The following is a 15,211-nucleotide window of genomic DNA, read 5'->3' as shown; positions in this document are numbered from 1 at the left end:
ATTTTTTTCTTTCTGTGTTGCCCGGTAACAAATGCCTCACGGACCGGTACTGGTCCCCCAGTCTGAGGAATGGGGGACCAGTGATTTATGTAATGGAAGGAAAAACAAGGGGGGAAAATTGAGGGAAAAAATCATATTTTAGTTAAATATTCTTGTTATAAATTGAACACATTTCATGCCAGTATGACCATTAAGTTACTTGATTTAATTATTTGTTTTTTTATATTTCAATCAATTTATTCTGACGGACTGAAATACTGCTTCTTAAACAAGAAACGTAAGACTTAATAAATAGAATTTCACTAATGATAAGAGAGAAAAAGAAGGTAATAAACTTGTTAATTAGATGTCTGGGCCGCATAAGTGCATTCAAAGGGTCGAATTTGGCCCCCGTGCCACACTTTTATCAATGCCTGCTAGATTACTGTACACAAATGTAACAATGTAGTTGTTGAAACACGTTTTTTTCTTATTTTAATCCCGGAGCTAAAATGCAAATCGACCTCAGCTCTAAACGTGTTCTTCTTGTTGGACGTCTACGTTGTGTTGTTAAAAACCATCGTCGCTCGTGAGCGTCGCGTGTGACGACGTCTGGAACACAACAGAGTATCATCGGTGAAGCAGGTCCATCCACGCGCCTCCATATGTTTCCTGTCGGCGGCGTTCATTAACTTTGATTCACTGGTGAAGCAGATGCTGCTTTATAAGAGCAGAATCTCGCCCGGGGTGTTGTGTGTGTTCCAGTGTGTGTGTGTGTGTGTGGTTTCGCTCCAAACAAACTTCTCCAACCAGACAAACAGTTTTTTTCCAATTATAACCGTCCACGAGCGTCTGGACCTCCATTCTCTCCTCCTTCCATCGGGATGATTTCACGCCCTTTACACGGCGTCTCTCGCGAGGCCTTGAAACCGTGAACCTCCAAGAGCGTCTTGAGATTCTTCTGTGATCATATTCTCCACGACCCCCCCCTTCATCCCACTCTTTTAGTCGCCATCGCTCTCGGATTGGAGCCGTTTTCGACAATACCTCCCAAATTGATTTCCATTATTTCATCAGGCGCTTCTTCTTTTGTCCGCAGTGTTTATTTCCCTCCTGCCTCGGCCTCACTTCCCTTCCTCCGCGGGGATTCTCCTCTTTCATTTTCTCCCTCATATCTGTCAGGGCGCCGCCATCGATCCATCCCAGTCTGACTTCCAACCGTTTTCTCCGCTTCGAGTGTGTCCGCGAGCACCTCCGTGACTCCCTTCCACCAATGATTTCTCCCCCTCTTTTCTCTCCCTCCCTCCCTCCCTCCCTCTCTCACAGTCACCATGAAGCAGGTGGCCCGGACGGTGGCCAAGGTGGAGCTGTCGGATCACGTGTGCGACGTGGTGTTCGCTCTGTTCGACTGCGACGGTGAGACTCGAATGAAATCATATCCACTGACCTTCTCCTTCACCGCTGATCGTCTTTAGATGGATCTTCAGAAGAAAAAGAAAAAAAAGGAGAGAATCTTGAAGGAATAATTGGATGATTTCCACCCGGATTTGTAGTTGTGAGTTTAGGGTCGAAGGCTTGACATTTTTCCGTGGCCAAAAAAAGCTGAAGTACATGTAGAAGTTGCAGGAATAACTAGCATCTCAATAGTGTGACTCGCAATAACTACAGTCTTGGATTCAAGGAATTCAAGAGATGAAGGAAAACGCGTTTATTTTCTTCGTAACCTTCAATGGAGGTTCCATTGACATCCATTCATTTCCAAGTGTATATGTCACTCTTTTACATTTTACAAGTGCTGGGTTTAGACTCCTAGATAGAAATACATTTTGATGGTAATTCTTCGTCCAAATATAGTCTTTAGAAAAAACATTTGATTTCTCCAGAACCAGCCGGAGCTTATTGCAAATATTGGTGTTTATTATATACAAGTTAAATAAAATTTACTTAAAAAAAACAAAAAACACACAATAGACAAAAACATAAAATACTGTTAAAAGAACAAAATACTTCTTAATTTTGTTGAGGGAAACGAATATATGTAGAATATTCCAGACAAGGTTTGACCATGAAGTCAATCTTCCAGAAAATAAGAATCTCTTAAAAAAGTACAATAATATGATAGAAATATAAAGAATTAAACACAAGTGCACACTGTTGGAAAAACATATTCGCAAACTTTTCTATTATAATAAATATTTGAATGAAAATAGAGTTTTGTACAAACGGATACATACTGATGATACAATAGAGTCCAACATCTTTTTAAGACACACTTTAAATGTATATAATTTAACCTCACCATCTCAATTATAAATGGTAAATTAAATAAATTAAGATCAATTGAAACTTGTATTTAAAAAATAACTATAATAATATAATAATAATAAAAAAAATCATTTTAACATTTGTTTGCTAGTGAATGAATATACAACTATAAAATAAATCTAAAGCATTTTATTTATCGCAGAAGACACTCCTTTTTAATTTTACACTTCAACAATTTTTCACCTGATGGAATAATTCTAAGATCTGCATGTTTGTCTCAGAGGAACATCAGAGACGCTCCATGGAGACTCGTGAAGCCTCTTCGCTTGTGATCGTAGCAGAGACGACTTCACTCACTTTACAAGTTTCTTATCGTCTCTCTCTTTCTCTCCCTCTCTTTCTCTTTCTTTCTCTCCCTCTCTCTTCCCAGGGAACGGAGAGCTGAGTAACAAGGAGTTCATCGCCATCATGAAGCAGCGTCTGATGCGTGGCCTGGAGAAACCCAAGGACATGGGCTTCACCCGGCTGGTGCGAGCCATGGTGAAATGTGCCCAGGACACGGCCTGGGACCTGGCCATGCCGAAGACATAGAAGAAGAAGAAGAAGAAGAGTTTCCAAACGAACGTGACGAGCTCATTAAAGCTGCACCGTTACTGCATGTGTCGCTCACTTCCTCCATCGATAATGAGACCTGCTGACTCAGCAAAAAGTCACGAAACGACCTCCTCGACATCCTGACGGAGCTTTTTACATCGGAGGGTAAACGTGTAAAGTTAATATATATTTATTTCTTTAGAGGCTCAGTTGAACATGGCAGCAGGTGTGTTTGTCACTAAACCAGATCTCCTGGATCTCTTGTGTCTCTTGTGGATCATCAACCAAAACCAAGTTTACTTTCCGTCCGCTTTTCTTCAAGAATGTTTTGTTCTGATGCTTTTTACAATATATATATATATATCCTCTATTAAAGATGTTTTATTACTCTTAACGTGGCTCTATTCTTGACTTTTAACTCGCACACGAGCGGTGGTGGAGCAGGTGGTGATGGTCACTCTTGGAGGTGATTCTGTGGTCCAGGAAGAAGAGAGTCTGAAGTAATGGTTTCATCTCATTCAAATTGAATCGGACAGAACGGGACGTTCCTGCTCGCGACAAACCATTAAAAGATTGTCCTGCAGAGCGACTCACACACACACACTCACACACACACACACACACACACACACACACACACACACACACACACACACACACACACACACTGACACACACAACTGCGGCTGCTTGACACGAGCTGCCTTCCCACTTACACACTCGCACAACCACACACACACACATCTCTTGACAGACATAAGTGGCACTTGGGAATGACTGCGGTGCAGAAGATTGGGGTGAAAGGCTTGTCATCACTTTTCACTTCTTTAAATCTGTCTATTCAAGTTTAAAAAGAAACTTAATTAAGTGAATAAACACATCTTGACCGACATGTGAGGAGGAACTTTGAAAGTTGTGTTGCCTCTTACTGTTTGTGTATTTTTACGCCTCCTTAAGCTGTGTGTTTAGTGTTTGTCTTTGAATGACTGTCTGTGTATTTTATAATAATTTCATTTGAAAAACAATTAATACTTTTAATTTAAAAAAAAAAGATTTCCTCAAAACCAGCACGAGTTAAGCAAATATTTGTCTCTCTCTTGTATACAAGCTAAACCATTTTTACCTGTATTTATTGATGTTAAAATATGGACAAAATAGAGCAAAACAAATCAAATCAATTTCAAAATTAATCAATACCAACATGTGGGAAAACAAATATATTTATTCTTAACTCCTCGGAGTCAATCTTTCAAGAAAATGAGAAGCTCATAAAAAATAATAAGTTGGAAAATATAAAGAACTTACCATCAGGGAAGGCTTTTTGTCCGTGAATAATAAATGTACAAATAAAAACTACATCTGAGGTTTTTTGCGTTTCTAAGTAGAAGCTTTGACAAATGTTATTATACACTGCCCTCTTGTGGACTAAATAAGTTATTTCAAAGAAAACGTTTAAATCTCTGGGAGAACGTAACTGATGCGGGTCAACCTACTGCCCTTTGTTGTGTCTTTTATTAAAAGAAATAAAAATAAAATAAATAAATAAAAAACGCTGCAATATTACGGTTTCGAGGAATCATGAATAAATTAAAAAATAGCAACGTCAACATTTTTGTGAATACTGATATTGACATACTTTACAAAAAACTACACCAAAGCCGAACATTAGCTTATTTTTGTCCTCATGTTATGCTAAAAATCATATAACACTAATAAATGTATTCCTGTATTTATAAAATAAAATAAATTCTTCATGTATTTTAGGACTAGAATATAAATCGTCACTGCTTTAGTCTTCAATCGCGGCAGGTTTAATAATTTATATATACACAAGTTAAACTGGTGCCAGAGAAGTTATTGTTGAAGACATTCCTTTTAACGTCTTAATATTTTTTTTTATATATTTTTTTTCTTTTTTCCTTTTTATACATATGTTTCAGTTTATATTTAGATTGTACATAGACTTGCATGCCTCTTATGTTTCTATCTTGTAAAATATTCTGGAGCTGCTGAACTGTGAATTTCTCTTTGAGATGAATAAAGTATCTATATTTACGCCCTAAATTTAAGATTTTATTTTTCAATATTCTTTTTTTTATTACCTTGGCAGAAGCTGACTTCTCTTCAGAGTCTTCATTGCTAGAAGTCTCCATCATTCTGCCCGTCAATCATCTGGAATCGATGGCTTGTGACGTTTCAAAGCCGGATATTTACTCTTGAAGTGTTTAAACTTTAGTTAAAAGCTGGTCAAAGACAACTTGATTTCCTTGATGTGAGACACACTGTCTAACGGATTGTTTCCATTTCTGCTTGGACGTTGTCGCCCCTGCTGAGACCGTACGCTGCTAATAATAAACCCTGGGTAACAAAGGAGGTCAAGGATGTCCTTAACAGGAGGCCAAGGACCTACAGGAGGAGGTTGGAGGAGAAGCTGAGTGGGGAACAAATAAGAGAGAGTCTCTGTAGAAGAAGCCGTCCTTCACCTCCTGCATCGGACCTACTCCCACCTGGATAAAGGAAGCGGTTCAGTGAGGATCCTGTTCCTGGACTTTTCTAGTGCCTTCAACACCATCCAGTCCACTCTGCTCCAGGACAAACTGACTAGGATGCATGTGGACCCTGGTCTGGTCTCCTGGATCTCGGACTATCTCACTGATCGACCGCAGTAGGTCAGGCTGAAGGACATCGAGTCTGACACTGTGGTGTGCAGTATAGGAGCACCTCAGGGGACACAAATGGCCCCTCTCCTCTTCACCATCTACACTTCAGACTTCTGCTACAACTCCGAACTGAGTCTAGTCCAGAAGTAAAGACACTGCCATTGTTGGATGCATCAGGGACAACAGCGAAGACGAGTACAGAAGTCTGATACGTGACTTTGTGGACTGGATTGAGAGGAACCACTTGCAGCCGAACACCTCAAAGACCAATGAGCTGGTCTTGGACTTTGGGAGGTCCAGGACAAAGCCACGTCCAGTGTCCATCAGAGGCGACAAGGTGGAGATAGTTGACAACTATAAGTACCTCGGTGTGTGGCTGGACAGTAAACTGGTCCTGCAACACAGACCATGTATATAAGAAAGTTCAAAGTAGACTGTACTTTTCCTCTGCATGTTCTACCAGTCTGTGGTGGCCAGTGTCCTGTTTGCTGTGGTGCGTTGGGGTGGAAATGTGTCCAAGAGGAGTGTCAACAGGTTGATCAGAAGGGCTGGCTCTGTGGTTGGAATGAAGCTGGACTCACTGGTGACAGTTGCTGAGAGGAGATCATTGAACAAACTACTGTCCATCATGGATGATGACAGTCATCCTCTCAGCACTGTCATCAGTGAGCAGAGAAGCAGATGAAGCACAAATGCTCCTCCCATGATGCAACACTAATAGACTCAGGGACTCATTCATTCCTCTTGCTATTAGGCTGTTCAATTCTAAGTTTGGGGGCAGGAGTGGAGTGAATAGATGATTCTATTCCATGTTAATCTTTGTATCCTTTTCTTTATTATTTTTATTTGATCCATGTTCTTAATCTTTAGACTTAGATTGTGTCATCTTGTTCTTTCTCTTTGTTCTTGTTTTTTATAAATCTATCGTTTGTGTTGATGTGTGCTTCAAAACTATTTCCCAAAGGAGACCTCCAGAGGGATCAATAACGTTTTTTGTATCTAGCTATCTATTTAAACAAGTAAGTAAGTAATAGTTATTTGTAAAGCGCCTTTCTAGACCAGGGTCACAAAGCGCTTTAACAATCAAAAACAATACACAGTTAAAAAATATACTTTAAAAGATCAAGACAACAGCCTGGAAGGATTTCTCTTCTCTGGTCCAGGAACCATCATTAGATTCCGATCCACAGACCTCAGAGCCCGATCTGGGGTGTAAGTCTGGATCAGATCACTGATGTAAGGAGGAGCCTGACCATGAATAGTTCTGAGAGTAAGAACCAGAATTTTAAAATTGATACTGAAAGAAACTGGCAGCCAGTGAAGAGTTTTAAGTATCGGGGAAATGTGAGTTCTTCTACTAGAGCAGGTCAGAATTCTTGCTGCAGAGTTTTGTATTAACTGCAGGCGAAACAGCTCCTTCTTGACGAAGACACAAACGCATGGATTACAAGCTCCAGAACGTGTTGTGACATCATTTTCCTAAGTTTAGTAACAGTTTCTGGTCAGTTATCTGCAGTGTTGAACTAGAGACATGTCTTTGTCAAATACAACACCCAGGTTTCTCAGGCTCAGTTTGACAAAAGACCCTAAGTCACCCAAGTACTGACTCAAACCTGGAGCTTTATCATCAGGAGCAATAACAAGAGTTTCAGTTTTGTCCACATTTAGCTGCAAAGTGTTTTCACTCATTGTTTGATTTCTAGCAAACAATTGACTAAGCTGTTCAGACCTTATTTGATTGGCAGATACACTGAAACTGTGACCAGAAAGGTATGATGAGAACCACTGTAACATCATCTGTCTTCGTTGACAGTTCAGTGCCATCGGTGCAAATGTTTAGTGTTTTCTAAAGAAATTAAATGGTGGGCTTTTTAAGCAGAGGTTTAATTACAGAATATTTAAACATCTGAGGCACATAACCTGATGTCATTGACAAGTTAATTATGTCAGGCATGAATGTGCTTCTTTAAGCAGCCATGTGGGAATAGGATTTAGAGACATGTTGTGGATTAAGAAGAGGAAACAACTGTTTCTTATTTTCTTCAAGTGATAGAATTCAACTTTCGAAACAATTTTCTAGTTTCGCGAACTCTTTAACTTGCCCGTTTCCTACAGAGCAAAACTTCTAGTTACAGACTTTTAAGTTAAAGGATCAATTAATGTGTTGATTTAAGTGTGTCTTAAATAGATAGACTATTGTACTCAGTGTCTGTTTGCACAAAGCTCTTTTAATAAAGATATTTACATTAGAAAATGCCCTTAAGCCCCGCCCACTGATTTGCTTTTGGTCAAGCTGCTATATCCCAAATCGCATACTTTGCGTACTCAATGTTAGTATTTTTAGTGCACAAGTGCATCTCAATTCTTAGTATGCGAAATTTAACGCACACAAAACGGAGTATGGTTCGATGGACACTAACCATGCTAAACGGCCGCCATCTTAGTGACGTAGTTAACAGTTAAGTTATGTCATTTCAAGGTAACTATGTGTAAAACACGAGTACCAGGAGTGAATTGCTAAGTAAAATGGCTGACCTGTTCTTGAGGTTCAAACAATGACAAGAGTTTAAATCATATGTTGGTCAAGTCGAGGCTGGTAGAAATGAGTCGAGGCTTTCAAGAAAGTCACAACAAAAATGTGATTGGAAACATAACCATGTATTGACACTTTCAATTTATAGTATACAAAACAAAATTAGGTCAAATCGAATACAGTCGAAGAAAAAGAACTTTGTAACCACTGAAGACTTTCACTTAAAGGGTTAAAGGCAGAGATACGACGCACTAGCTAAAGTGTTGAAAATGGCTTAATTATGACATGGAGCGACTGCGATAAAACCTAATAAATACACAGAATAAAAGAACCTTACACATTGTTCTAAGGAAATTAATGAGTGTATTTTAGGACTAAAACAAACATCCAGATTCACTTGGATGAAGATCATGCACAAAGAAGATTAACCAAAAAAAAAAGAAAAAAAAAAAATGAGGGGCAGCGTCACCCTTAGGAGGTGGTCTTGAGCCACCTAGTGGCTATAAACAGCAATGATTCTGCTCAACCTCACAGCTGAGTTATCCACTGACGGGTCAAAGGTCGTTAATGGAGGATAGGGTGTCACAGATCTGAAGGTTCCTATTCACTGTCAAACTTGATGGAGTTGATGGTCGTGGAGATGGCGCCGCCGCAGTAACTTCCCCTCTTCTTCTTCGTCTTCTCGTGACGGAACGTTTTGCCTTTCGTGAACCTGAGCGTCTCGTTGGCCTTCTCCCCCCAGTCGCCACTGGCCCCCCGCTGCGTGAGACAGACAATGAGTTAATAGACATCATTATGAGCAGAAATAATGTTTGTACCCACCTTAGCAAAAAATGAATTGTCTGCGAGACGAGGATCCACTTCTACAGCCTCGTCCTGGACTCTTCTGAACGGAACGTTAGTCTGTAACCAAAAATTTAAGTCAGATGAGATTATTATTAACACTCATTAACCCTCGAGACTCACCTTCCTTTTTTCTTTAGGAAAGGTCTGTGGCGTCGTGCTAATTTTTTTGTTTTTTGGAGTCTTCACTTCTTCCTCCTCCTCCTCTTCGCTTTCTGAAGACTCGTCCTTTTTACGTTTTCCGTTGGTGCCTGGAGGGATGAAGAGAACGTAAATTTGCTGATTTTATGAGCCATGTTTAGTGTTCTTGTTACCGTTGACCATGGCGGGTGCGGCGGGAGTCGTGACTTTTTTTGGAGGAGCCTCGTCCTCGGACGAACTGTCGGAGGAGCTGCTCTCTGCAGGTTTGGCTGCGACGGTCTTCTTGGCAGCTGGTGTAGATGCTTTCCCGTTCACCAGGGACTTTGCCGGAGTAGCAGCAGCAGGTTTGGCCTTAGCTGGTTCTTCATCCTCTGATGAGGAGTCAGAGCTGCTCTCTGCAGCAGCTGTTTTTGCTGCAGGGGTTGCAGGTTTTTTTGCGGCAGGGGTTGCAGCTTTAACTACAGGTTTAGCTTTAGCAGGTTCCTCCTCTTCAGATGAAGAGTCAGAGCTGCTCTCTGCAGCAGCTGTTTTTGCTGCAGGGGTGGCAGGTTTGGAGGTTGCAGGTTCCTCTTCTTCAGATGAAGAGTCAGAGCTGCTCTCTGCAGCAGCTTTTTTTACGGCAGGGGTTGCGGGTTTTGCGGCAGGGGTTGCTGCTTTAACTGCAGGTTTAGCCTTAGGTGGTTCCTCCTCTTCAGATGAAGAGTCAGAGCTGCTCTCTGCAGCAGCTTTTTTAGCTGCAGGAGTCACAGGTTTTGACTTTGGGGTTGCTGCTTTTTGGGCTGGAGTCGCAGGTTTAGCTTTAGCAGGTTCCTCTTCTTCGGATGAGGTGTCAGAGCTGCTCTCTGCAGCAGCTTTTTTTGCGGCCGGGGTCGCAGGCTTTTTTGCGGCAGGGGTCGCTGCTTTTACTGCAGGTTTGGCCTTGGGTGGTTCCTCCTCTTCAGATGAGGAGTCAGAGCTGCTCTCTGCAGCAGCTTTCTTTGCAACAGGGGTTGCGGGTTTTTTTGCGGCAGGGGTTACTGCTTTAACTACAGGTTTAGCTTTAGCAGGTTCCTCTTCATCAGATGAAGAGTCAGAGCTGCTCTCTGCAGCAGCCGTTTTTGCTGCGGGAGTCACAGGTTTTGACTTTGGGGTTGCTGCTTTTACTGCAGGTTTAGCCTTAGGTGGTTCCTCTTCTTCGGATGAAGAGTCCGAGCTGCTCTCTGCAGCAGCTTTTTTTGCAGCAGGGGTTGCGGGTTTTGCGGCAAGGGTAGCTGCTTTTGGTGCTGGAGTCGCAGGTTTAGCTTTAGCAGGTTCCTCTTCTTCAGATGAAGAGTCTGAGCTGCTCTCTGCAACAGCTTTTTTTGCAGCAGGGGTCGCAGGCTTTGGGGCAGGGGTTGCAGGTTTTTTTGCGGCAGGGGTTGCTGCTTTAACTACAGGTTTAGCCTTAGGTGGTTCCTCTTCTTCGGATGAAGAGTCAGAGCTGCTCTCTGCAGCAGTTTTTTTTGCAACAGGGGTTGCAGTTTTTTTTGCGGCAGGGGTTGCTGCTTTAGCTACAGGTTTAGCAGGTTCCTCTTCTTCAGATGAAGAGTCCGAGCTGCTCTCTGCAGCAGGTTTTTTTGCGGCAGGGGTCGCAGGTTTTTTTGCGGCAGGGGTCGCAGGTTTTTTTGCGGCAGGGGTTGCTACTTTTACTGCAGGTTTGGCCTTAGGTGGTTCCTCTTCTTCAGATGAAGAGTCCGAACTGCTCTCTGCAGCAGGTTTTTTTGCGGCAGGGGTCGCAGGTTTTTTTGCGGCAGGGGTCGCTACTTTAACTACAGGTTTAGCTTTAGCAGGTTCCTCATCTTCAGAGGAAGAGTCAGAATCTGAGCTGCTCTCTGCTGCTGCTGCTTTTGCTGCAGGTTTAGGGGCAGCTGCTTTTTTAACAGCCGCTGCTTTTGGAGGCGCAGCCTTGCCTTTCACGACAGGTTTTGCTGGAGCTTCATCTTCTGAGCTACTGTCCGAGTCTATGGAGAAGAAAACCACATTTTAAACAACTCGTCATTAGAATGTAAACATTTTTCACAACCAACCTGAGCTTGACTCTTTTGCAGGCGTGACCTTCACGGGTTTCTTCACCTCCTTAGATTTGGCTGCGGCGACTTTAGTCGCAGGCTTTGCTTCCGCTGGACTCTGGAATGAAGCTGGAGGCGGGACTGCATTGTATAGACCTTTAATGATGAAGAGTTGTTAATCAACCGTGCTGAACATTGTTGGAAAAAACAAAAAAAAAAAACTCACCAGATTTCAGCTTCTTAGAAGCGGGAGCCTCATCTGAAGACGATGAGTCTGCCGCAGCTGCAGCAGGTTTAACCTTCGTTGCCACAGTTTTAACTGGTACCTGATAAGATTGAGAAGAGTTACCAAAACATATTGAAGATATCAATATTAATGCCCGTACGATGATAAACCTTTCCCTTTACATTTTTTTCCCAAATCAAATGTCTGTTTTGAACATTAGAAAATGCACATGTGCCCGTGTTTAGTTCGCTTAATGAATGAAAAATGAGTCGTGCGTCTTCAAACTGGACATTAGACTATATTCTGCAATCAAGACCCTTTCCATGAGGCATTTGTAACGGACCGATTTGTTCACCTTTGCCGATTTTTCATCTTCAGAGTCAGAACTTTCGTCGCTGCTGCTCTCCTGTTTCTTAGCCGCCGCCGCCTTAGCAGAGGCGACAGGTTTGACCGTTGCCGCAGGAGCTACTTTAGGTTCTGCAGGGAAAGGCAAATATCGCATTTAAAAACCACTTAACAGAGTTACCGATGAGCCACATCTTAAGAAAGCTCACTTGATAATGGAGCCTTTGCCGGCTGCTCGTCTTCAGAGCTTGAATCTTCACTGCTGGAACTAGCGTCTTTCTTCCGTGTCGCTGAAGCTGCTGCAGGCTTCGCTGGAGCCTTCACAGGAGCTTTCACAGGAGCCTGCTGGAGACAACCTTTGTTTACACGCATTTTTTGACCGAAAACCATCAACATGACGCGTCTTAATGACTTAAGCTATTTACCTTGGCAGGAGCTGCCTCCTCTTCGTCAGAGTCGCTCGAGTCGTCGCTGCTGGATTCGGCCTTCTTCGCCGGATTCAGTTTGGTCTTCTTGGATGACGGGCCGTTGCTGGCTGCAACATTGTCAGCCGGAACTTTTCGTTTTTTGGATTCTGGTGACCTGAAAAAAAGAAGAAGAGTTACGCCATAAACTTCAAAGGAAGTTCAAAGGAGAAGTTACATTTGGGATGTAAATAAAAATAAATGTAAGTCAATGTGTTTATTACTCTTAAGTGATTCTGTATTGTCTTCCCCTTTATTGTAGTCTAGCAACACAAACCAATACAAAAGTTATCACATGTACTCACACACAAATACTGCACCACATGTGACCAAATACATGGCTTACATTTGGTTAAAGAAAAAGTGTTTTTTTTTTTTTTTTGTTACACGGTTACAACCATTACACGGTTCTTTTTAAACGTGAATATTAAAAGAAAATAGCATAAAAACATTAAGAAAAACCAGGTCTTCAACTCACTTAAGCCAAAAGTCGTAAATGTTGGTGAGGCTCTCTTCACTTTGAGCCTGTGGGTTCTGAAAGAAAAAAATAACCATTTATTATCAGACATTAATTCAAACATTGACGTTTTCTTTTTTTTTTTTTTTTAAAGCAACAACGTGTGCGTCACACCACGTGGATGACGAACCGCACCGGGAGACGCAGAACACGTCAAACACACCCGCCAGAAATAAACACTCACCACTTTCGTTTGCTTCAGGAAAACTTCCGCCGCCTTAGTGAACTTGTTGTCTCGTAGAAATGAGTAAACGTATGAGTACAAGTCGCTCGTTACCGACTTTTGCTCCGCCATCTTCACCACGCTGAGGATACAGGAGGAGGAAGTGAGCGAATACGTAGGATGTAGATTCTTGCGCATGCGCGACAGATCGTAGAAAATAAATAAATGGAAATATAAAATAAAATGAAGACGCAATTTCATCCAATGTTTTTTTTTAAACGGAAGATTAATGTGATGTAAGTAAAACAATACAATTAAATTGTTTTTGGAGGAAAAAAATCGACTTCCGTCGCAGGATTTATACGTCATGAAGTCAACAACGTTCGCCCTTCCGTTTCCCCCACATGTCATGGTCGTCCACGGACAGATCGGTTTAGTAATAACAACACGTCGCTGAAGTCATGCCACGGTACGAGCTGGCCTTGATCCTGAAGGCCCTGCAGCGGCCCGAGACCGCCGCGGTTCTGCGCAGGACGGTGGAGGCGCTGATGGAGCGAGGCGCCGTGGTGAGGGGCCTGGAGAACCTGGGCGAGCGGGTCCTGCCCTACACGATCAGCAAACACAACCATCGCCACAGCAGGGGGTCCTACTTTCTCATCGATTTCTACGCGGCGCCCGGGATCCTCGGCAATTTACTGGGCCACCTGGGCCGGGACGTGGACGTTGTGAGACCCACGGTGCTAAAGAAGGGGGACCCTGTGGACCCTAAATCCTGTTGTGTTCTGGAACAATGATCCAGTGTAAGTAAGTTATTTATAGAGCGCTTCTTTTTTGTTTTGAGACCAGGGTCACAACAAAGCGCTTAAACAATCAAAACAATACCCAATGAAATATATACTTAAAAGATCAAGATAATACCGAGAAAAACACAAGTGTCCCAGAAAGTCAGGGGAAAAGCCTGCACAAATAAAAAGGTCTTAAGTAAGTAAGTCATTTTTATTTGTATAGCGCTTTTCCAGACCAGGGTCAAAAAGCGCCTCAACAATCAAGACAATAGTCAATGAGGTATATACTTTAAAGGTCAAGATAAAACTGATAACACAACAGGAGTTCCAGAAAATCAAGGAAAAGCCTGCACAAATAAAAAGGTCTTAAGATGTTTCTTGAAGGAGTCAGTAGATCATCAAACACAGAAGGAGAGGAAGATCATTCCAAAGCTTAGGAGGAACAGCCTGGAAGGATTTCTCTCCATCGGTAGTTTCTGATCCACAGACCTCAGAGTCCGAGCTGGGGTGTAAGGCTGGATCAGATCAGTGATGGAAGGAGGAGTCTGACCATGAATAGATCTGAGAGTAAGAACCAGAATTTTAAAGTTGATCCTGAAAGAAACTGGCAGCCAATGAAGAGTTTTAAGGATAGAAAAAGACATGTATACATTTTAATTGTTCGGTTCCTAATAAAACATTTCCCCATAGGATCTGACATGGTGTACTTGTAAAAGTTATAACCTATGGTTGTTACCTTTATGGTATTTGCTGAATATGCAGAAGTTCAGAGTTCATGTACTTTTTTTTTCTTTTTCTCACATTTTACAGTTGCTCACTGTTCCCGTCCAAGAAAGTGATGACCAACAGCTTCTTGTGCTTCTTGGACTGAATATGGATTCTTTTTTTCTACCGTCAGGATTAAACTGTTTTCTTCTCAGCTCCTCATTTTTCGTTTTATGTAAATTAAATTATTTGTCTGATCATTACACATAATAAATGCTTGACTCTTCCTTCCTAAAGTGTGTTTATTGAATTTGGGCCTCGACAGTTTATTGCTCCACAGTTTTCCAAAGTACCCTTTTCTTTCCTAAAGATATAACAATGACAGTACAACTTATATCTGGTATCTTTCTCTAATCCAATAAAAAACTTATGTTGACTCTAATATCTGTTTCTATTCAAAACTGGTGCATCCTGATTAAAAAAAGAGAACTTTGGGTTTTCATCATTTGAAACTATAGTCAGGAGAACATGATGATTAAACATCTGCCCTTCATTAAGCAAAGCCTCACCATAAACATCTGGAGTCAAACTCAACCCATCCCTTTGGACAGTGATTGAATCTCCACCCATCCTTGTCCCATTACAGCAATGTACATAGAAGTCTTTGTGTTGAAGTTGACACGCCACTAAAGCCTTTTAGACATCTTTTTTTCCTAAAGTGACATATACAAGTATGATCTAAATAAATCAGGGCTGATTTACCAAAATCCTTGTTCGAATGTACTAACAGAATTTTGTAAACCACTTATTGTATTTTTTTTGTACAAATTATTTATTAAAACTGAGTGAGTCTCAAACTTACAAACAGACTTTGTATGGCATATGTTATATGATCTTGTTAACCAGCAATAAATGCATAATCTAAGTGCATAACAACATTATTTATTTGAGTCAACCAACACAA

General features: G+C 41.6%; 3 protein-coding genes across 8 annotated transcripts in view; 2 read left to right on the top strand and 1 right to left on the bottom strand.

The window, feature by feature from the left end:
- micu1 (mitochondrial calcium uptake 1) overlaps positions 1-3,232 on the top strand; it is a 31,603-nt gene extending 28,371 nt beyond the window's left edge. For both annotated transcript variants that reach the window (XM_087801961.1, XM_087801960.1), the window contains exons 11-12: positions 1,306-1,395; positions 2,675-3,232. In XM_087801961.1, coding sequence (XP_087658087.1) covers positions 1,306-1,395; positions 2,675-2,835 — 251 coding nt within the window. In that variant the 3' untranslated portion in view covers positions 2,836-3,232. The remainder of the gene's footprint in view (positions 1-1,305; positions 1,396-2,674) is intronic.
- A 4,905-nt stretch (positions 3,233-8,137) lies between these two features.
- On the bottom strand, positions 8,138-12,901 carry nolc1 (nucleolar and coiled-body phosphoprotein 1). 4 transcript variants are annotated; one of them, XM_087802938.1, is made up of 11 exons: positions 12,779-12,901; positions 12,556-12,611; positions 12,039-12,195; positions 11,823-11,958; positions 11,612-11,745; positions 11,269-11,368; positions 11,061-11,198; positions 9,189-10,994; positions 8,998-9,125; positions 8,854-8,934; positions 8,138-8,790 (listed from the first exon to the last, which is right to left on the bottom strand). In XM_087802938.1, the coding sequence occupies exons 1-11, from the start codon at positions 12,887-12,889 to the stop codon at positions 8,632-8,634; spliced, it is 3,006 nt and encodes a 1,001-aa protein (XP_087659064.1). In that variant the 5' UTR covers positions 12,890-12,901; the 3' UTR covers positions 8,138-8,631. The 4 variants fall into 4 exon arrangements, with proteins under 4 accessions (XP_087659064.1, XP_087659066.1, XP_087659065.1 ...); XM_087802940.1 differs by having other exon boundaries at positions 11,624-11,745; XM_087802939.1 differs by having other exon boundaries at positions 11,823-11,955.
- A 236-nt stretch (positions 12,902-13,137) lies between these two features.
- Positions 13,138-14,537, top strand: mrps6 (mitochondrial ribosomal protein S6). Of its 2 annotated transcripts, none has more exons than XM_087802780.1 (2): positions 13,138-13,557; positions 14,353-14,537. In XM_087802780.1, exon 1 carries the CDS (start codon positions 13,219-13,221, stop codon positions 13,549-13,551), a length of 333 nt encoding a protein of 110 aa, XP_087658906.1. In that variant the 5' UTR covers positions 13,138-13,218; the 3' UTR covers positions 13,552-13,557; positions 14,353-14,537. The 2 variants fall into 2 exon arrangements, with proteins under 2 accessions (XP_087658906.1, XP_087658907.1); XM_087802781.1 differs by having other exon boundaries at positions 13,138-13,561.
- The last annotated feature ends 674 nt before the right edge of the window (positions 14,538-15,211 follow it).

The sequence above is a fragment of the Callionymus lyra genome, chromosome 11 (assembly GCF_982586985.1).
Source record: "Callionymus lyra chromosome 11, fCalLyr1.hap1.1, whole genome shotgun sequence".
Lineage (NCBI taxonomy): Eukaryota > Metazoa > Chordata > Actinopteri > Syngnathiformes > Callionymidae > Callionymus > Callionymus lyra.
The sequence above is the reverse complement of the archived record's forward strand: the minus strand, read 5'-3'. Positions and strand labels throughout refer to the sequence as shown.